At 41.4% G+C, this 21,478-nt stretch overlaps 1 protein-coding gene across 5 annotated transcripts; it reads right to left on the reverse strand.

Annotated features, from left to right (window-relative positions):
• Positions 1–1,975: 1,975 nt before the first annotated feature.
• ano5a (anoctamin 5a) lies at positions 1,976–18,639 on the reverse strand. 5 transcript variants are annotated; one of them, XM_052061157.1, is made up of 23 exons: positions 18,150–18,639; positions 16,429–16,490; positions 16,044–16,172; positions 15,293–15,334; positions 11,923–12,024; positions 10,478–10,549; positions 10,126–10,404; positions 9,828–9,947; positions 9,590–9,705; positions 9,374–9,508; positions 9,176–9,281; positions 9,001–9,061; positions 8,618–8,769; positions 7,792–7,872; positions 6,775–6,997; positions 6,476–6,654; positions 6,284–6,381; positions 6,063–6,193; positions 4,790–4,995; positions 4,500–4,693; positions 4,217–4,322; positions 2,446–3,524; positions 1,976–2,410 (listed from the first exon to the last, which is right to left on the reverse strand). In XM_052061157.1, the coding sequence occupies exons 1-22, from the start codon at positions 18,214–18,216 to the stop codon at positions 3,297–3,299; spliced, it is 2,889 nt and encodes a 962-aa protein (XP_051917117.1). In that variant the 5' UTR covers positions 18,217–18,639; the 3' UTR covers positions 1,976–2,410; positions 2,446–3,296. The 5 variants fall into 5 exon arrangements, with proteins under 5 accessions (XP_051917117.1, XP_051917118.1, XP_051917119.1 ...); XM_052061158.1 differs by lacking the exon at positions 7,792–7,872 and adding an exon at positions 7,433–7,510 and having other exon boundaries at positions 18,150–18,634; XM_052061159.1 differs by lacking the exons at positions 15,293–15,334; positions 16,044–16,172 and having other exon boundaries at positions 18,150–18,632.
• Positions 18,640–21,478: the final 2,839 nt, after the last annotated feature.

A 21,478-nucleotide genomic window follows, 5' to 3' on the forward strand; every position in this document is an offset into this window, starting at 1 on the left:
ATTACAAATTGGTGTTTTGGGTGGCGCTGGAATACGACCAATACGGATAACGTTTGTAATAGCTGGGGAATGCAGCATGTGGTCATTGTGTTTTCCATTTAGTAGTCCATATAATCATCTACATAATGTGTCAAAGTCAAGGCCCGGTGGCCATATCTGGCCCGCCACACCACTTTATGTGGCCCGTGAAAGCAAATCAAGCATGTCAGTTACATGCTTGCTAAAGCCTGAACCAAAATTTTAAATTGTCATCTGTAATTCACATAACAGTCATTATTCTTGACTTCTGATTGTAAAACTAGTTATTGATCAATTTGTTGTGCACTGTTGTGTAATATGTGGAGGGGATTAAATCATTTATATGGTTTCCCAAAATTCATGACGGCCCTCCAAGGGAAACTGTACCTACAATGTGGACCGTGACAAAAACGAGTTTTACACCCCTGATCTACATGGTTAACCCCCCCCCCCCTCCCGGGCCCCATCCCATTGGTGGAGGGGATTACTAAATTTCCAGTTGTTATAAAGCCTTCATTTTTGATACAGTTCTTACATTGGATGTTCAGTAGTGCAGTGTACCTAATGTTGTGCAGTGGGTTGACACAAGGATGAGAATACATGGTCAAAAATAGTAGCCTATGAGTTGTCATCAGCTGTATTGTGGGTGCAGACATTCTCAGGTTAACGTAAATTGAGGTGAAGACCATCTTGCAGTCGTGTGTGTAAGGGCAGCAGCTAGAGGTGAAAGTGTCAGGTTGATGCTCCAGGGGTTCAGGTACTGGAATAGAGCAGTGACTTCCAAATGCTTTGCAATAGCACAATCGTGTACCAAGAGGTGTTATCAGTGGCAGTTTGTGGTTTGTGCAAAATGTTAGGCTGCGCAAGGCAGCATAAAAACGCTATGTAAAATGCTTTCAGAAATCATTGGCATTTTTAGCTCACAAACACATTTGAAGGGACCACTGTTGGTGAAAGGCTTATCAGACATTGTAAGGTTTTGCACAGACGGCACATATACATGCATGTTGCCCATGTGTTTTTGTATGCCAGGTGAGAAGAGCATGCCAATGTCTTTGGGTGTTAACCACACCCACTAGTGTGAGCAAACACTGACTAGGAAGCGGCATCCTCTCGGCCCATCTGTTGTGTGAATGTTCACGCTTGCCAATGTCCTTAGCAAAGCAGCACAGTGGATACATACATTTAGGAATCACGCAAACATCGGTTCAGCTGGACTTTATTTTGGAAATTTGGATAAAGCAAATGTTTAAAAAAATAAAGAATGAAATGATTGGATAGTAGTGTACAGTAAACAGATTCACTTAGTAAAAGTATAAAAATTGACAAAAGACAACAAGCTTCAGAACATGTTTATAACTAAAAAAAGAAAAGTAAAAAGTTCTCGCAAGATTAGCAGATGAAATGATTAAATTAAATATTTTACAATTTAAATACTTCAATTAAAGACTTTGCTTATGCATAGACACTCTTGTGGAATTAAATATCCTTCAAAAAACGATTACTTGTTGCTGCTTTAAAACACTCAAGACTGGATGCGTCGTCATGTCAACCGCATGACTCGCACGCTTATGACTTGATCAGTCATTTCTCATCAAGTGCATTGTGCGATTATAAATACAAAGTCAAAACGTGTATTTCCCTCTGTTGACAAATGCAGCCGGTTTGTGTAATGGAGCAAACACAGCTTAGAAGGTGGGTGTCCGGATTTTCATTTAACGAGCATGTTGGTAAACACGAGCCCATTAAAGGGGGATCTCTTCACTCAGTCAGGGCTTTCATTTCTCAACATGCCGCAGCTGTTATGCCTGGATGACCCGTCATTGTCAAACCACTTTCTTAATCAGTGGTAAAAGCAGGTTTTTGGAACTACCATGTCATATATCATGTATTGGTTTCAAGAAATTTTGAGGATGTCATTTCTAATATACAAGTAGGTGTGGGGATATTTTGGGGGGGAATTGGGGTTGTGTTATAGTCGAACTGTGCCTGACAAAAAGTGTCCCTTAAGTTTCCATACATTTTCTGGAATTTTCTGCGTTATTTTATTTTCAATTTCAGACATCCATAAAAGTGCATCGGAATAAAGAACAACATATTGAAATCGTAATGGTTAGCTAAAAAAAAAAAACGTTGCATGGTTGCAATTAATTTGTCATTTAAATATTATTTTGGGGGAGGGGATTATCCATTGTGTATTTAGAACAACCACACAGCTTTGCCTGGTTAAAGTTTGTTCAGTCAAATGCTAATGAAAAACAAAAAATGCAATTAATGGCTAACAAAGAGCATCAGTGTCACATAGTTTTATACCTTTTAAGCAATATATATGAAAAAAAATGGGAGAGGAAACACAGGTAGAGAAAACAATGCTCAACATATTCTTTATCATCTATATAAATCAGCATGTATTGTATTGTATTGTACCTGCGAAGAAGGACGAAGTATTTTTGCAGCTAATGGAGGAGTAACATGTGACCGTCTCCATGTGCTGTGTAGCCATTAGGCCGTCTTATTCTGCCCCCAAGTGGTCAATGCACACACCAGAAAGAGCAGCACTATATCCATTGATTTGAAGCCCAAAAAAATGTATTACACATCATTATTTCATCACTGTAGGCTGTTTTAAAGTACAATATTATAGACTGCTAATCACAGTAAAATTTAATGGGCTCACAGAATTAATTTAAATGTAACATTAGATACACCTGTACATGAAAACATTTCTCATACAATAATATGTATGGAAACTTATGGGACGTCACCCATCTACATTGATAATAAGCAGTGGTCAGGGATTGCAGAAATTCTAAAACCTTAAATTAAATATTCAACTTATTATGGCATGTACCAGAGTTGTTCATACAACTACACATGATGGGGAAACTGACATATCAAAGGACAAAATGTATTAAGGCGACTCTTAAGCTACTGATAGTGGCTAGTACAATAGCTAGCTCTGAAAGGTGTGGCTCGTCTTTCCTTTTCCTGACAACAAAAACATGATAATTTTCATCATTACACGTACAGCATAGAATTAAAGGCCATAAATACGAGGCAGTGATATTCAAGTGTTCTAGGTTTTCAGCATGCTTAAAGCAGGATAGCTGAGGACGGATGACACCTCTAGCTCCTTTATAAAGGCTATGTGTGTATGAGTGCGTGTGTCATCATACAACGACACTTAAAAGTCAACACCAAGAACCAGGATCAACATGAATAAGCAGGCGTGTCGACATCACTGCCATTAAATCTTACTGAGCAGCAGTTTCTCTGTGCTAGAGATTCTCCGAAACCACCTCATGCACAGACAAAGATGGTTGGACCCTATTCACGGAGGTACTATCATCCTGGTTTCCACTGAGTTGGCTCGTCAGCCTCTTCACTTCATACTCGTGCAGGTACTCCTGGACCAGGTAGCGCTCTCTCTTTATGCGATCCCTCACATCGGCCGGAACATCAGGAATCAACCAGGCCAAAGAGAACTTGACCAGGAAGACAACATGCTGGAGAGGAAGGAGGCGCAGTCATGGCAAGATTAGAACACGAATGAACATGCATGCCCATGGAGATCTATTGGATGAATTGAAAATGGAAGGATTAATGATGGGATCTAATGCTGAACTAGGGTTTGTGTAGTCTGGTTTATTTTGAAACTGTAAAAGGAATGCTGCAAAAAGTGAGAATAATGTAGGATAATCCCTCGCAAAAAAAAGCCTTTTTTAAAAATTAACATTTAACATCTGACAAACGTGACATTTAAAAAAAAAAAAAGACCATTGTTCCCATCCAGTTGTAAAGTAAATACTTAATGACCAAGTATTGTAAAAGAGTCAAATGTTCTGTCTTTAATTTGTATTTTTAATATTTACCCCTTTGGGGACAGCTGTTACTACAGTGGACAGTTTATCAAGTTACAGGGCGCATGAAAGGGTTAACGTACCCAAAAAAGATTATTATTATTTTCTTCATTGTGTTTTTTTTTTTTGCCAGTTGCCGTAACTGGCCTAAAAAAAATTCAAATAGGTCATGCCCTTGTCCGTATATTAATTTTGTTATTTATACATATTTCAAAGCTTTATTTCTATATTTCTAACCCACAATGCCATATGCAAGTCAGGTGCAGATGTTTACTTTTGTAAACACAAGTGTTGCCATCCTCACTTTCGACAATATTCTATCCGAAAGAATGGTTTACCTCTATGACGATAATGAAGATCAACTTGGCAGCAAAAATATGCCAATACTGCACTGTGTGGGTGTACTGATTCTCATGGCCAGGAGGGTAGCGGTAGTCATGGTACCTGCATGATCGGTGAGTTAGCATTAGCATCAAGTCAGCTGTTCATCACACAATATGTATCGTTATCCCAAAGTGCAGATAAAACATCCGCAAGGAAACATCGCATATACCAAAGACACTCTTTGCACACCATTATTTGTCATTATTTGAGACACAACCGCAACACACACACACAGACCTGCAGGTTGTGATGGAGTCATTGAACCAGGGGGGAATTTCATCTTCGTCTGGCCGATGGGCCAGCGGCATGTCGGCGATATTGAACACAGACAAGCTGTTGTTGATGTAACCTTTCATCGTACGTCCTGGCTGGTAAGCATACATATACACCAGTCGGGGGATCATTTCAGAGGTGTAGGCCACAATGAATGCCTGCAAAAAGACAAGAAAGGACCAACAAGCACGCCATCAGTGTGAAACTGGGCAGATACCCAGCGGGGGGAAAAACAGCTCTAGTCCACCGCTTACATTGGTAACAACCGAGAGGATGGCGATCCCACTGAGGATTTCCTCCCAGGCTCCGATGCTGTGAGTTTTGGATGCCACAGGACGCCTGTACTGGGTGGTGAGTTTCCAGGCATCCACTCTGACCTCAATGATGTTGTTGAAGAGAGCCAACAGGGGAGCCAAGGGGAAGGAAGCCACAAACAGAGTGATGAAACCAAACTGGACCACTGGAGAACAAAGAAAAATGAAAATTTAGGGAAGAAACAGCACCATCTGCAGGATGAAATTCTCTAGGGCAGGCTGGATTTGTTTATCTCAGTAAACATGAAACAGGCACACCCGCCCAATACCTCCCAAGTTGAGAGATCATCAGCTGGAGGACATTATCCAATTTCACTTAAGGGTCCCAAAATTATTAATCATTGACTAAAAATAATTTAGCATTGCCAGCGACATCATGGCAAGACAAATGGAACAATGAAATGTGCTTCCTTGAGGTGGCAGAAGGTATGATTAGCCTGTTTGTCCATTTCTTGACTTTCATGAAGCAAAAAAAGCTGACAGCTTCCTGCGATTATATCAGCACCGTCTTCACCTAAACAGGGCCAGATTTGACACGGAGTAAATGCAATTGTGAGTAAATTTAGACAATATGCCCTTATGGACCCAAAATGCAATTCACGTGTGTGCACGTCTGTTACATGTTCACCCACTCACAGTTGTAATAACTGTATGTGGAATCTAAGTGAAAATCAAGGATGCGATAAAGTAATTTACAAAAGCGGAAGATTTAAGAGCTGAAAATGTGTGGACTTGTTTCGGTTTCACTGTCGAATACAATGATGAAAGGGACAACTGTTGATATTGCTTCAAACAAGTCCCTTACGTTTCAGGAAACACAATCAATACGACCAAGCCTCTACTGTTTGTATCGTGATATTACGGCTGAAAGAACTAATTGCAATTTTATTTTGAAATTCACCCTTAATAACTTTAATATGCGATGATTTTTTTTGGTCACGGTCCTTTTGCCATTTACAATGCATCCCTTGACATTACAATTAAAAAGAAACTAGGTTTGATGCAACAGGGAGCACAATAATTAACATTATTAACTTCACCCTCTCTGATGTTCTCTATCAAAACTGAGCATTATGTTAGGCAAAAGCAAAATTTACGCCGCCCTACTTGTATTGGCTCTCAATAGGTTGAGCAAGTGTACCTCATGTGACCATTGGAACTACAATAGTTACTGACCGGATGTATTGAAGTGGTTAGGGGAAGGCTGTTTTACCCATTTCCAGGTACTCGTAGAATAGTTCCAGGTGGCCAACCACCAGCAAGTTGTAATCCTGCTCCCAGCGGGTGTACAGACTCTCCGGTTGGCGCCGATTCTTTCTGCCACGCCACCAGTTCTTTAACCACCTGTCAGACAAGTAGGCCAACGAGTACAGGCAATGTAGATGCATAGCGTTTATACTATAGTAGCGTAGGTAATTATTTTGGCAAACTCACGGGGCCAGGGACTCCTGGATGTTGCCCCACACCTGCTTACCAGACATCACGACTACCAGCTGCGTGGTCAACTCAATCAAACAGCCACCGGGGTCACACTGAATGCAAACATAGAAATTGAATGATAGACCCTCCCCACCCCCCACCAAATGGAATGAAGCTGAAGTTGAATCAATACTGGTTTCTATCCACCTCTTCATTCCTGAGTTTGGTCCTCTGGCCAAACATGTACAAATAACCTCCAGGATAGCCAACAAACTTGCCCTTAAAGAAAGCCACATAGAAGCAGGAGGAGTAGTAGTTGACAAACTGGAAAAGGAACATCTTCATAGTCAGCTTGTTCTCATATTCCACGTGGGTCTTTGGAATTTCTGTGGCAACGATAGGTGAAAAACAAGACTTTATACATATAAACAAAATGAATGACACATTTGAATCGTCCCTAATACATCACCAAAGACAGGGCTGAGCTATTTCAGTCACGTGCTCACCGAGGTCGGTTATCCAAACAGCCACTCTTTCATACATGACGTTCAAGAGCATGATGATGATGAAGTTGATGCAGGATGCGGTTACAGCCGTGGCTAGCTGCGGGGTGATTGAGGAAGCCATCTTGTTCAGGTGGGCGTTTTCCTTCATAAAGCTGGAGAAGGCAGCGTATACCGCCAGGCGGTACGCAATCACTCCAACAATGCAGGAAATGGTCAGACAGATCTTAGGGACGAAGAAAAAAAGCCAACATGACAAGATCACTCCAATGACAGGATACAGAAGAGCGGGAGACACCACAACCAGTGCCGTTGCTAGGCCAGTCGGCAAAATACACACAAGCAGAGCGAGCTGGGAGCTGGAATGATGCATGAAAATATCTTGAACCCAATCCCTGTGCTATACCTTTGAAAGAAGTTAAACTGAGTTGCACTTTATCAAATCAGAATCCCACTGAATCAAATCGTTTCACTTTGAAATGCACCAACCTCAACTCGTTTTCGCACACAATTTATCAAGGTGCTCGGGCGGTATCCGCCCAATAAAACCGTACCAGTATTTGAAATGTATTCGATCCCATTCAATTTCGAATCAGTGGGATTCTGATTTGTTTTGATATGGTATGATTGTACGATATAAGTACGTAGATAGACTGCTCACCCACAACAGGACAGTGGCTCCAGACAGACATATGCGTGCACACCTGACAGTTGTTATGGGTAAGTGAGGCTCCACTTCCTACACCATGAGCAAGCAAAGCGTGTACAAAAAAAAGGGTCAGTCACACTATTGTTATAGCCTGAAAAGCAACTCCACAAGGTTCCTTTTAATTACCCTTCAGTTGAGATTTAAGGCAAATCAAATTGGACCAATTATTTGCATGTAGCTCCAATTATCACACATACAGTATGTAATTGAGCGGAAGGAATCTTGCACTGGTGAGTCTTTTTCAGTAATGTACACCACAGGAAAACCTCTCCCACATTAAAATGACAATCCATTTTCGGCACCACTCTTACCCAGAATAACACGGCGACCCAGCACAGAAATAATTTCCCCACTAGGTCAGTCGTACTCCTCTCAAGAACCAACTCTGATTCCTAAAGGTGGGCACCATGTGGTCAAGGCAAATTTGAACCATCCACTTTCTCAATCATGACTCCAACTTCATTTTATCATAAAATAAAGCATCACATTAATATACTTCATAATGTATCAGTCAGTCCTTATCCACAGTGATGGCTTGAGATACGAGTTCATTTGGCCATCAAGCAAAACATTTAAATCTCAAAACACCTTTCCTCACTGAAATGAAAAATATGTTTTTAATGAGAAATTGCTAATCTGAGCAGACTCTAAACTACATACAACCATATATAGACATCGCAGCTCCTCGCAGACGATAAAGAATATGATTATAATTATGTTGATTGTGTTGTTGCACTTTTTATCAGTTGTTTAAAGGGTTGTATATATGTTTCCCAATATATTTTACCGTTAGCATTAAGATAGCCAACTACAGGCAATGTGGTTGTTTAAATATGCAATGTGTAATCCTCTAAGTTTCGGTTAGTTTGACAGCAAACATCAACTGGGAGCGGCATTAAATGGCTGTGTGTCCTTTTGAATAATTATTCACTATTTTCCATACTGCTGGTTAATGTGAAGTAAATTGAATTCAAGATAAAGAACATAAACGGACAAATTTTCACACTCACTGAATTGTCCAAACCCAAAACCCAAAGTCAGGTAATTGCACAAAACACCACTGTGTACTCATTTGCGGTCTACTTAAAAGCACATATAAACGACGACAGTATTTTTACTTCACAAGTACATAAACACCTGAGTGATGGGGTTCAGTTTGCGGCTCTTGCATCTGTTCTCATATTCGGGCCGCATCTGCAGTCGCTGCTGCTCCTCCTCAAAGTCCACCAGATCCCACTCGTATGCAAGACGGGCCTGACGCCTCTTCCAGAGCTCCAGAAACAATGTCACTGTACAATAAATCAGAAATGTACCATCAGACGTGTTTTTTTTAATTACATTTAAAGTAAATTGAGATTAGCATGTTGGACCTTGGCAAGCCTTGCTTTTTCTCATGTGGACCCTTTGCAAAATTAATTGCCCACCCCTGCTAAATACTGTACTAGTGACTAGCTGGCAGAGGTTCAAGGAGGCGACAAGGCAGTGCTGCAGCTCAAAATTAAAAGCCTGAATTGACTCACCCCAAATCCCCATGAATACAGCAAAAAACAAAGTTCCCACATTGTCAAACAGGTGCGATTGCTGAAAGAAAAGACATGTTTGAGAATGGTAAGAGACTGCTGAGAGGGCAAATATAGAAGTTTAATAGTCATCACTTTAGAGTAGAGCACGGATCAAGAAATACAGATGTCTCACCCATGACGCGTCGCATGTTATGTTGAGTTTCCAGTAGCTGCATCTCTTGTCACACAGCGGACACATGATAATGTTGCCTCCGATTTGTTCACTGCAGATTTCCTTACTAAGCATAATTGGAATTCACAGACAATGATCAGTATGATTGTTTGGACAAAGGGTCATTGGGATAATAATGCACACCTTCACCAATCTCACCTCCATTCATTTTGTTTGTATGAGGACAATCCGTACATGAAACAAAGGGTCCCCACAACCGCGGCGAAAAACAACATCTCAGTGTAGAACCCCAGCCAGGCAAAATAGAGGCCAATCTTTTCTCCGTAGTACTTCCTGTATAGAGGACATTTTTGAGCCGCGAGCTAGATGATGGTGCACATGAAACATGTATTGACACTTCTGTCGTTTTATTACCTTATGAGGTGGAGGGGCTGCTGTTTGAAGAAACACGAGAATTTGGCCCAGTAATGGTAGAGATTGTATCGTTCGCTTTCACAATTAGTATCCTTTGATCTCATCCAGTACCTGCACTGCATGCGTACACACGCGCAAGACCCATAAGAATTTTAGTTTTTCAACCCTTTCTTTTGGATCCACTTTTGACCGATACATATTCGTTTTCTCGCTACATTCAGCAAAAAAAGGGTCTCACGTCGTGCAGTGGAAACGCCGCTGTGTAGGTGCCGTTGGTGAGCAACCTCTTGATTCCCTTTTTGTCTTTCTCGACACATTCGTCCTCCACATAGGGACATCGGGAGAGGATGTAGTATACCTTGTCAAAAAGAGAGTCTGAATCAAATGATTGCAAGAAATACATGCCTTTCCATTTTTATTTCTTAGTAGATTGATTGTGTGGAGTGGGGGGGTGTTCGAAATAAAAATGAACAACGGTGCTGCATTATTTGTCAATTGGTGTTCTGACTTGAAGATTTGCATCAAAACCTACTTACAATCCTGTTGCGAGTGGAAGGGATAAAGAATGTCTCCCTGTCGTTGATGATGAAAAAGTCTGAATTGTTCTTGTTGAAGGTAGCAGTGAAGTAGTCCGGCTCAGGATTCATGACGTGGTCCGGAAGACGAAAAGGGGCGGCCAGACATTTCATGGAAAGTTTCTTTGGTATGTCACTGGCCTTGAAGGGGACCTTGATTTTCAGCACATCTGCATAGGTGGCCAACACATCCCAGGGAGCGTGGATCTTCACAAAATAGGTTTTTCCGTCTTCCGATTCCTGAAATGCGGTTGATTTGGTTTTAAGGCTTCCATCGTGAGACTTGATCAACTCAATGCGCATGAACACTTACAGATTTATCTTCCGTCTCCAGCTCCAAGCCGATTTTCTCTAGGTTGGCCTCGTACAACTGCCTCTTTCTTCCCTTTTGTTTTTAGGGGGGGAAAAAATGTAGTCTTCAGTTTTCTTTGTGGAAAACATCTGCCGTTATGATAAGCCTTCTAATCACTGTTTTATTTAAGGGGAACATTTATGCAACTATCAACATGATATTTCTTAACTTCTGATTTCAAAATGTGTACTCCATCCATTTGTTGTGTATACGCAATAATATGCTGAGACGATTCAACATTTATCATATACCGGTATATGGTTTCACCGTTATGAGGGAAGCCGTCACTACAAAGTGGCCTGCGATTGGTCTAGAGAAAAAGTTTGTGTGCTTTATTGAGCAAAACAATCACTGCCGATGTACAGTTCAGTCGGACTGAACTTTTTTGTACAACACATTTGAACATTTAACCTCAAAGAACTGTATGTTAATTGTTAACCTTTTCGGTAACTTTTTCATGCAATACATTGACTCCTTATATGAAGCAAAGCGTTCATGTTCAAACTGCATAATTTAACTTTGGCTTACAATCATACACTTTTTAAAATAAATCTGTCTCGTTCTGTATTACTACATAGGCCTAGTACACTAATTATACTGTTGGTCATGATGGTGTACTTTTTTTTTATGGTCCTTGGTGTAAAGTTTGAAAACCACTAACAGCCCATTAAATGAAGTGTCAGTCTCTTGTTAAAAAGTAGCTGACATTTACTGAAAAGTCTCGATAACAGACAGGACGGGCCTCCTGTTTCCTCCACAAAAAAAAGTTCCTGAGCTCCTAAACGGAATTCAACAAACTACCATTGCATTGCTAACAAGCTAAGTCTAACGCTCTACCACCAAGTCTCAGGAGTTCAACAACGCTTCCCACAAACTTTGCAGAGTCTGTGAAAACGTCTTGACGAGTTCGCAAAACGCTTCCATGAATGCATGCCAACGGGAAAATGACCCCGTCAGAATGAAGGTCAACTTCTCCAAGAGGGAGAGCACTAGTGTCTCCTGTTGCACTATCTAGAGTATGCCGCCACTGACTCCCACCGGGGTCGGGAGACATCTTGTCAGAACCGGTTACCAGTCAAATCGAAAAGGGCCCAGTGAAATGGAAAAATGGGGAGCTAGCGTTTGAAGGCATATATTTGAATCAGACCACATAGAAGAATCTTACGTCATGTTGCTCCATTTAAAATGAACTGTCGTGCAATCTTTCATACAATTAGGAATTAATTACAGGGAAGAAATTTGTGGAAAGGTATGTTTCTAAACTGATCACTGGCGGTGTGTTTTATACTAGTGCATAACTGTACAAAAAACAATTAAAAAAATCAAGATGGAACAGTTTGAAACCAACATAAGGTGGACAAAAACAAACAAACAAACAAACAAACAGGTGTGAAGTCGTTTCTTACCGATTTAATATCACTTTCGTCAGTGTAGGACAGAACAAAATCAATCCTGCGCACTCCATCGCGGAAGAACACTGAGTCTTTGCTCTGCTGCTGTTTCTCGATCTATGACAAAGAAATAGCGTTGGTCACAACGTGCACAGTACTAATGTGGTTAGCTTGTCTTGGGAGCGCGATTAACAGCAGCTCACGCAGGGACACTGCGCATCAGTCGCAAGGCCGACCGCATCACACTCAGCTAAAATGCCATGCACAAGTCTGAGCCCACTGTTGGATTTGACCTTATAGTCATGTCAATTTGTTATGAAGCTGTTTGTGCTGCTTGTTCGTTGCTGTGTTGTCGTTAACAACTTAGCCCAGAAGTTACTGAAGTAAATGTAATTGACTGAGTGTATCCCTACTGTAACCTACCTCTGGTGACATGAAACAATTAATACCTGTGTCAGCCCTTTGTACCATCAACGAATCCATTTGGTAATCCGCCTATCCTCACAAGGGTTGCGAGCAGCACTTTGAAGCAGATACTTAAGAAAATAGGTAATGGGTTTGTATTACATTTACACATGTAGCTTTTCTTGTTTGACATACTGTACATTTTTTTGCAGTCTACTATTTACTGTTTTAATACATCAAAATGATTGCTGTGTAAAAACATGCTGTACTCTATATGTCTAAACTCCCGTTTTTTTTCTTTAATCATAACATTTTGTGTTGCCATATTGCTCAAGTTAAAACTACACAGGCTTAGCATGCTAATGCCAAGAGGAAAAAAAATAACCGGTTAAAAAAGATCCAGCAACCTGGTTTAACATTGCCCTGTGTTTTATCATTCCTCTCCAATAATTCATGCACTTGCTGGGCCGAAATCAGCTCTAACGTGGGGTAAGTAAATGCCAGGTATGTGTATTGGCCAGCAGAAGCTCGGCAGTGCTTTGCTGGAGGCAAACAAATTGGCTCAGGACCGCACCAAGAGAGAGAACGGGACAGTCTTGTCTGCGAGCGGCTAGTGCTTCTTCAGCTGTTCAGGCAGCTAAACATAACCATGCACTACTTCACATCACCACAGTGACAACATACTTTTAGTACCAAGGCAACACCCACCACCAGCACATTGAAAAGTAAATAGTGGGCCTTGTCTGTCTGCACACTTGTGAGGAGGAGAGAATGCACTTTACCTCCCTAGCCCGCCTCCCTTTTTGGCTATGATGCATCGGTCAAAAAGCCGGCCCCCAGAACGAGCACCCACACCTTCCTCCACAGAATGAAGGCGAGCACTGCAAAGCATTGCTGGCCTGAAATCTCACTGCACCAGAGGAGCTCTGCGCAAGTCCTCACATGCTCATGCGTCCCCGCAAAGAGGAAAGAGATAGAGTGGAACTCGGCGGGTTAAAAAAATATATATTTATAATTACTCAAGATAGGAACTGCCGCCTGGTAGCAAGCTAATTCAATACCGTGTTTTCCACACTAAAAGGCGCACTGGATTATGAGGCGCACCTTCAATGAATGGCCTATTTTGTTAATTTTTTTCAATTATTCGATGCAGCTGCATTATAAGACGCAATCTACAATGCATCCACTCGATGGAGCTAAGCTCAAGGAAGTGCCAACAGAACCCTCCACTACACTGATTTATATAGCGACGATCAGATATCAGTAAAACTTATTTAATAAAGCAGCGGCACGGTTCACTTAACCAACATCATGTTATAACATTGTCGTTAACGCTGAACTCCCTTGCCGCTGCTCTATTTCCGTGTTCAACTGCGAAACCGGTCGCCTCAAGTTTGAACTCTGCGCTGTAAGCATGTCTCTTGAAAGGAGCCATTTTGGGGTTGACATATTACCGTAATGACCATGACCAAGGATTTTAAGGCGTGCTGTGAGCTTTTAAGAAAATGGAAGGTTTTTAGGTGCGCCTTTTAGTGCGGAAAATACGGTTATGGCCATGGATGTAGGAAGACGGTGTGGAAGCAAGGCAGTTAAATCATGAATAATGTAGTCTGAAGAGGCTGATGAAGGTTCAAACCTTGTGGCCTAGCTACTCAAGAGTCTAAATGCAATCAATCAATGGATGCAAATTATTTGTAGGGCGGGGAAAAAGTTGGAATACTAATTTGCTTGCGAAGCCTTCAAGTCCAAATGTTTAACCTTTTTAACCCCTGTCGTATCCCAAATAAAGAACGAATTCCCACATTAGCTCCTGGTTGGAATTACTTTATGCTGACCATGCGAGGGCGGCGGCCTTCCTTGCCAAGGGCAAAAAGTCTCTAATTTGCTGTAATTACAGATTCGGGCATATGAAAATCAGTGCTTCTGCTTAGGGCCGCCTCTGCCAAGTGGAGCGATTCGAGTTCTGTCCATCCACCACTAACCCCAAACTACTGGGTGATGCCTGTCTTCCTTTCTTGTCTGCATTCTACTCAATTATGTACGGTAAGTGTTATGTGTAAAACATGGTGTAAGGCGGTAAGTTACTCATTTCAAGGGGAAATGTGAAACTAATATTTTTAATTGTGACTTTTGCAGCGGTTGATTGTTTTGGAACATAAACTAGAAATTCAACAGTAACAGTGGATTAAAAAAAACATACTGTATACAAATTATATACAAATTTGTCCACAATTAGCTCAATCGTTTCAAATCTTTATCCACCAATGTGACCTATATCCTGTACAATCCAAATGGAAAGAAAATCTTATTAAAAGGCCAAGTCGGAGTAAATAAACGAGATAATGTGATAACGTACACCCACCGGTAATGCGCTTGTATTCAGATTAAAATCAACCAATCACATTGCAATTCACATTATTTGGGTGCCAGCAAACACCTGCCACCATTTAAAGTTCCGTGGAATAATGCCAAATAAATTCTGGGTGTTCTAGTAGGCTTTTCTTAGCATTTTCATAGCATGGTTTTGCTTACAAGCCTTCGGGGTTTCGTGCTGTCCACTAACTGGAATACATTCTCTCGACAGGCACTTGGGAGATTTCAAACGTGTCTTGATTGATAACATATTATAATGCTGTGGTCAGTCAATGCAAAAGAACACACACTCACACACTGAGGCCAATAACGAGCAGTAAACAATGGTTATGCTCCAATTGCCGCTTTTGCTCTAGTGAAGCAGAGTTATCGAAGGTGAGAAAAAGGCGCTTTCAATGATCTCTCATGTCGCATCACCCCAAAATGTTTCCATGACTGTGCAGGAGTGAAAAACATGCCGCAGACAATTCACTCTTTCTAATAACAGATATGCACATTGATTTCAGCTCTCAAGATATAAAATTTTCTGAAGCTCGAATTGTGGGGGCAGACGGACAGTACGCATTGAACTGCATCACATCAAAAGCATGTTTTTACCATGCCATACCCTCGAACGAAACTTCAGGAACAGCATCCGCTTTTTCCAGAACTGTGGAGGAACCGAGTTGACAGAGAGAGTGAGCCTTAAAAGAGTATAACACAACTCTAACTTAACAGAGCAACTGGAAAGCAAAACTTGATCAAAATGTATACAAGAATTACAGAAGCCCGGTCTTGCCGCTGCGGTGTAAACATTTTGGACGGGCAAATATGTTCTAACATATGAACAACGGCCTTCTAATGTCATTGCAAATGCTTGACAGTACTTGTAGACTAAATGCTAAAACCTTAGCATTAGAATTTCGCCTGTATTATACCAATACATTCAAAAATTAAGTAAACATTGTTTCTTCATACATTTTGTCTCTTTTAACTTGCATATGCAGATTTTCTGACAGCAATCATGCACTACAGAAACAATAAATATGAGGAATCATCCAAATTTACTCACTTCATTCATTTAACATACGCCGAATGCGAAAAAACAATGACTTTTTTTAACATACTCATGCGGAAGTCAATCTGTGTTGTTTTTAGCATTTAGCCTACAAGTACATTCGAACATACTTGCAAATACGTAGAACACATTTGAACTTATTTGCAACTACATCCAAATGTAATTCCCCGTTAAAAATATTAACTCCACATTGGCAAGATGTGGCTCAGTTTAAAAATCTGACCGCGGAAGCATGAGATGTCAGAAACACTCATGCAAACACTGCAGCGGCATGCATCTGTGTGCCGGACTGGGGCCTTACCCCAGTCAAAGAACTGATAGGCTCTAAAGTGCGAACGTCCACCTGAACTTTGTCACTTCGGTCAGACGAGGCCAGTGTGGCCCTGCTGGTGTTGAGAGACTCACAGGTCTCCGCACACACATCATGACACTTTAAAAAGGGGGAAGAGGTCACATTAGCATGGGTCAGCTCTCACATTTAATACAGAGAATCCTTGGACCCACATTTCCATCTAATACCCCTTTCCCACTGAAATTAGTGGGTAGTAGTGATCCGTGGCGACACGCAACCAATTGGCATATTGTCCCTTTCCCATTGACCAAGAGAAGGTGATTCTGCTCATTTGCTCATCATATCGTCAATACTTTGATCAACGTATACTGTGAAGAATGCATGTCGTCTTTACCTCTGATAGTCTATGTTGAGATCCTGGGCTGGACGATTCGCCGTAGTAGCCATTTATATCGTCTGCAAGACAGCAACATGAGGCGCACAAAAATGACGTCAGACCCAGTTTGAAGAAGCAATATTGATTCAGTTGCACATACAGAATGCGAGATGCGTGTCAGTAGTATTGGGAGTTGAGTTATAAAGTGATCATGAACAGCTGCAGAAAGGTATAAAGCAGCCAGTGTTGTGCATGGTCTATTTTTGTACAAGGGCTCCCAGCAGCCACAGAGCATGGCTGCGACAGTTTGGCGTTATGCAGTTATTGAGTCAAGCAGTGACTTTTAACAAAATTGGAACAACAGGTGATATTTGACAGACTCGGCTTGTACATGTTCACATTCACTTGCCTTTCCATGCCCACCAAATGAATTTTATCTAAACTGTACACAAGACTTACAGCGTGTGTGTTTCTCTCCTACAATAGTACAAGATTCATAACTCACCACTATTTATTTTTTTTTTACTGAAGAAAAAAGTGGAACTTTACAATATTTGAACTCTCTGGATATCTGCATTGATACAAATCACAAAGATGTAGCAGTTAATTGTTAATATCAGCTGTTTAGGATGTAGAGTTGGCAGTCATACGTTTACCCTCTAAGAGTGCATGCTTTTATATGAGAAGGTCTCCTATTTCTGTACAGCTGGCATTCTGCCTACAAAGCAAGTAGCAAGCGTGGAGCTTGATAGTCGCAGAAGAAGCAGGCAAGAAGGCACTAATATTGTTTTTCCAACCACGTGTGCCACACAAATGCGTGTCTTTTTAAATTTAGTGTAGTGCTTCTTTTTAGAACCATAGAGGTTCACAGTCATTTTTACAACTGCTCTTTCACACACAGAAAAGCTGGATCCATATTACAAGTAAACATGAATGAAAATGAACACAAAACTCAACTCAACAAAAAGTACGACATTTTTTCTAGTAAAAGGGGCAGCTGTCTGACTGGCTTTAATAGTCACTCTTTCCACTCACATCACAACATACTTGTGAGGTGGCTATACTTAGGACACACATTTAAGATAGTGTTGATGACTTAATGTTAAAAACATGCAATGCAGATCTACGAAAAGTTAATTTTGGCAAAGACATAATGCCATTTGTGTCACTGCAACACTGCAATTCATATATTATGCCAATTTGAAGGGGGGCATAGAACTCTTCTTCAATCCCTCCTCTAGGGAGTCCGACCAAAACTTCTTCTACCTTGAAACCACCAACAGGCTGCAAGTGGAACAGCAGGCAGCCAACAAAATGTTGTCAAAGGCACAAAGGTTTGACATCTTTAAAGCGTTTTAAATAATTATTACAGAATCAATCTTTTATTTTTACAATTGATCATATTCATGTTTTATGCATTCTTTATTTCATTTTATTTTAAACTGCTGCAAAACTAGTGAGGTGGCTAACCCTGGGACATTTGAGATGGTGATAACTCAATGGGAAAAAAAACTGTGTGCGTATGTGCAGGTTTTTTTTGGGGGGGGGGCGGATTACTTCATGTCATTTTTTGTCAGCACTGGCTCATATAGTTCAGCCATCACCATGTCAATCTGAATTTGGTTTACAACCTTAGAAAAGAGCCCAGCGTCAAAACAATTTGACTGAATACTGTCTAATATGAAACCCCATTACGAGTAATATGCAAGGCAAACAGTGCAATTGTTTAAACTACTTACCATTATAAGAGTTAGATGGGCTCATCTCTATGTTATCAGCTCCACTCCTGCTCCTTACTCGGTTCATGTCGAGTATTTTGATTGGCCAAAAAGAGCGTGTTAATCCACATCTAGCTGAGAGTGTCCCGAGCCCAACGACGACCTTCCTCGGGGTCCTTCACCTTCCTGGCTGCCTTCTCTCGGGCGACTCAGCAGCCTTGTTCCCGGAGTTCCCTCCACCCAGTGATCGACGCCTGCGACCGTACGTGCCCTCAATTTCACAGAGGGAGGTCCGGGAGGGGAGGGGATTGGCGCCCGCTTCCAAACCAATTATATGATCCCGACAAGAAGCCGAGCGCCTACTTGCAAGTTGGACATGACACCGAAGCGCACATATTTAGCGCAAAGTTGGCTAACCGGAAGCGGACTAAAATTTCTGCGCTCAGTTAAATTAGGACAACCTTGAGCATCATCCTGCACCTGTATCAAGTGAACGAAATATTGTTTGATGTAATTATGTTTCTCTACGTTGCAACTACGTGTTTTATTTGTTATTCTCTTTGCCTTATGATATTGCAAGGTCACGCCCACTCGTAATTTTCAACAGCTTTGATTGAAAGATGTAACGTCACAATCGTGTTTGGTGTTTGTACAATTTGTCGCCATGACGACATTTTGTTAACGTTATTGAACTAGTCAACGTTTTTGAGAAACTGTTCGAAACTACAATACAAAACGGGGCTGAAAAGTCTACGTAAAGTATGAGAATGTAAAATATAATAATAATAATAATAATAATAATAAAGGGACCGGATTTTGTTGGGTGGATGTGTCGTGAGATTTTGCGAAACTAAAATGGTTCCATCGTTGGCTTAGTAAGGTTTGGGAGACACGGCTTCAAACACCACAAGTATTGGTCAATGGCTTGCAAACTTGCAAGCAAATAATGGGAACATTACTATACATTAAATATGTAACTTCTGTCAAGTTTAGAAAGTTCCATTCCTGCATATATGCATTTTCATGCAGTTGTTTGTTTTACTTATTACAATAGATGCAAACTTAAGGACAGTATCCCCCCCACCCCACCCAAAAGTAAATAAATAAATAAATAAATATATATATAAACGGATGCCAACAAATCTGTTGTTCCTCCATGTCTGCTGTTAATGTCACTTTCCTAACCTTTATCGACCCAAGGCACACATTTTAAATTTTAGACAATCCATACAGTAGATCAGGTGTCACCAACATTTTTGAGGGTGAGAGCAACTTCATGTGTACCGATTGTGTGAAGGGCTACCAAATTGATACACGTCTGAAATAACATATTTGTCCAAAATACCTTCAATAATATGAGGATGTGTTATTTTTAATACTTGATGATTTAAATTGTCAGACTTTGATCGTGTTTCGAAATGTCTCACAGTACTGCCAATGTTTGCATTTTTAAATCATAATTTCTACTAGCAAATCACAATGTCCAGGCACTGGCGGGCTACTCAAGTGGTCTTCACGGGCTACCTGGTGCCCGCGGGCACCATGTTGGTGACCACTGCAGTAGATTATATATGCATACCATATTGAATTAAGGGTTTCACGATTGTCATTTAAGAATAAAATAAACGGCAACTTGCACAGAATCACTATCATTGGGTGGGATATAATGTGTGTATAATAAATGTTTTCTGGTGTTTTGACTACTAGTTTCAATCACAACATTTTGATGCTATTGTTACAGTTAGAAGTAAACATCAGGAAAAACCTGGATCCCTCCACCCTTATAGCAATGCATAAGGCTACCCTATTTTATGTTATTGCAGTGGTGGTTCATTTTGTGACCAACTTTGGGTCAAACAGTGTTCAATTTCAACTCCACAGCTGTCCCAAGCGTGGCTGCTGAGCATTTTTCAAAAATATATTAAATGAGGAAATGCTACCATGGTGCATCAAACGACGGGAAGTTTTGTGCATGTATATTGTCTGCATTGCATTTCACATTGTTTCACCTCAATTCCACTCTTGCACCTCATGCTCCAGTTCAGGGAAGCCTCTCCCTACAAGCTTTCCTTGCCATCGCCCATGTTTTTTTTGGGGGGGGAGGTGGGGGGGGGGGTATAATTTTAGTGTCAGGTCCCTCCTGCTGTCCTTCATGTGGCCTCCACGGCTCTGCACTCGTGTAATTATGTTGGTTCCTCTGCGGGGTGTGGCCGCATGCACAGAAATACAACTACTCATTTTCCCAAACCACTTTTTCTTCAGTCTCATATTGTGCAGTCTCTGCAACATGTGGCACTTTTTGGGTGTGCACTGCCAATGTCTAATGGTAAACGGTTGCCACTAATGACAAGACAAGCGGGACCACATTCATCTTCCAAGCCGCTTAATCCTCACTAGGGTCGCGGGGGGTGCTGGAGCCTATCCCAGCCGTCTTCGGGCAGTAGGCGGGGGACACCCTGGATCAGTTGCCAGCCAATCGCAGGGCACACAGAGACGAACAACCATCCGCGCTCACACTGACACCTAGGGACAATTTGGAGTGTTCAATCAGCCTGCCACGCATGTTTTTGGAATGTGGGAGGAAACCGGAGCACCCGGAGAAAACCCACGCAGGCCCGGGGAGAACATGCAAACTCCACACAGGGAGGCCGGAGCTGGAATCGAACCCAGTACCTCTGCACTGTGAAGCCGACGTGCTAACCACTGGACTACCGGGCCGCCCCAAGCGGGACCACCTTTGATTTTAATCCGGCAAACTGCAAAATGGGAATACACAGTATGTAATCCAGGATATCACGGTAAATGCAAGTTCAAAGTGAAACACACAGGTTGGAGCACACTTGTTCATGCTATGTACAAATGACAAGGCTTGTCCAAACATTTGACCACTATTTTAGGTTAAATGAAAACTATTAATATACACAACTGAGAAAATATACCGTACATGCACCGAACTTTGTTCGACGCACCATGGTAGCATTTTCTCTGTGACCCTGAATAGCTGTATTGAAATGGTCATCGTGAAATACAATATTATTTTACTGTATTTGTCCACAGACTCCCAGGTTTGATCCCTCTGCAATTTTGCAAGCACATGTGGAGGCCCGCCTTAGGTTCGCCCGTGAACATCTAAATGATACAGAGAAGACTCTGGAAAATGTGCAGTGGTCAGATGCGCCCAAATGTTTTTGAACTCATTTTGACATGTCATGTTTGGACAATGAATAAATGTAAGTGTGATCCAGAGAACAACACCCACACAGTCAGTTTTGGATGAGTTTTGGAGCCGCTTTTCTGCAAAGGCTACAATGACCCAAAACGTACTGCCAGACAACAAAAGAGGGGCTCCA

This window comes from Hippocampus zosterae, chromosome 3, assembly GCF_025434085.1.
Source record: "Hippocampus zosterae strain Florida chromosome 3, ASM2543408v3, whole genome shotgun sequence".
In the NCBI taxonomy this organism is placed as follows: Eukaryota; Metazoa; Chordata; class Actinopteri; order Syngnathiformes; family Syngnathidae; genus Hippocampus; species Hippocampus zosterae.

What these genes read in the sequence shown, in the direction of transcription:
- ano5a (XM_052061157.1), bottom strand. Translation starts at nt 18,216, where the DNA reads ATGAACCGAGTAAGGAGCAGGAGTGGAGCTGATAACATAGAGATGAGC. An exon ending in AACTGAACCCCATCACTCAG is followed by an intron (nt 7,873 to 8,617) that starts GTGTTTATGTAC and finishes GCCCACCTTTAG; the next exon opens with GAATCAGAGTTGGTTCTTGA. An exon ending in GGGTCGCCGTGTTATTCTGG is followed by an intron (nt 6,998 to 7,791) that starts GTAAGAGTGGTG and finishes TTCGTCCCTAAG; the next exon opens with ATCTGTCTGACCATTTCCTG.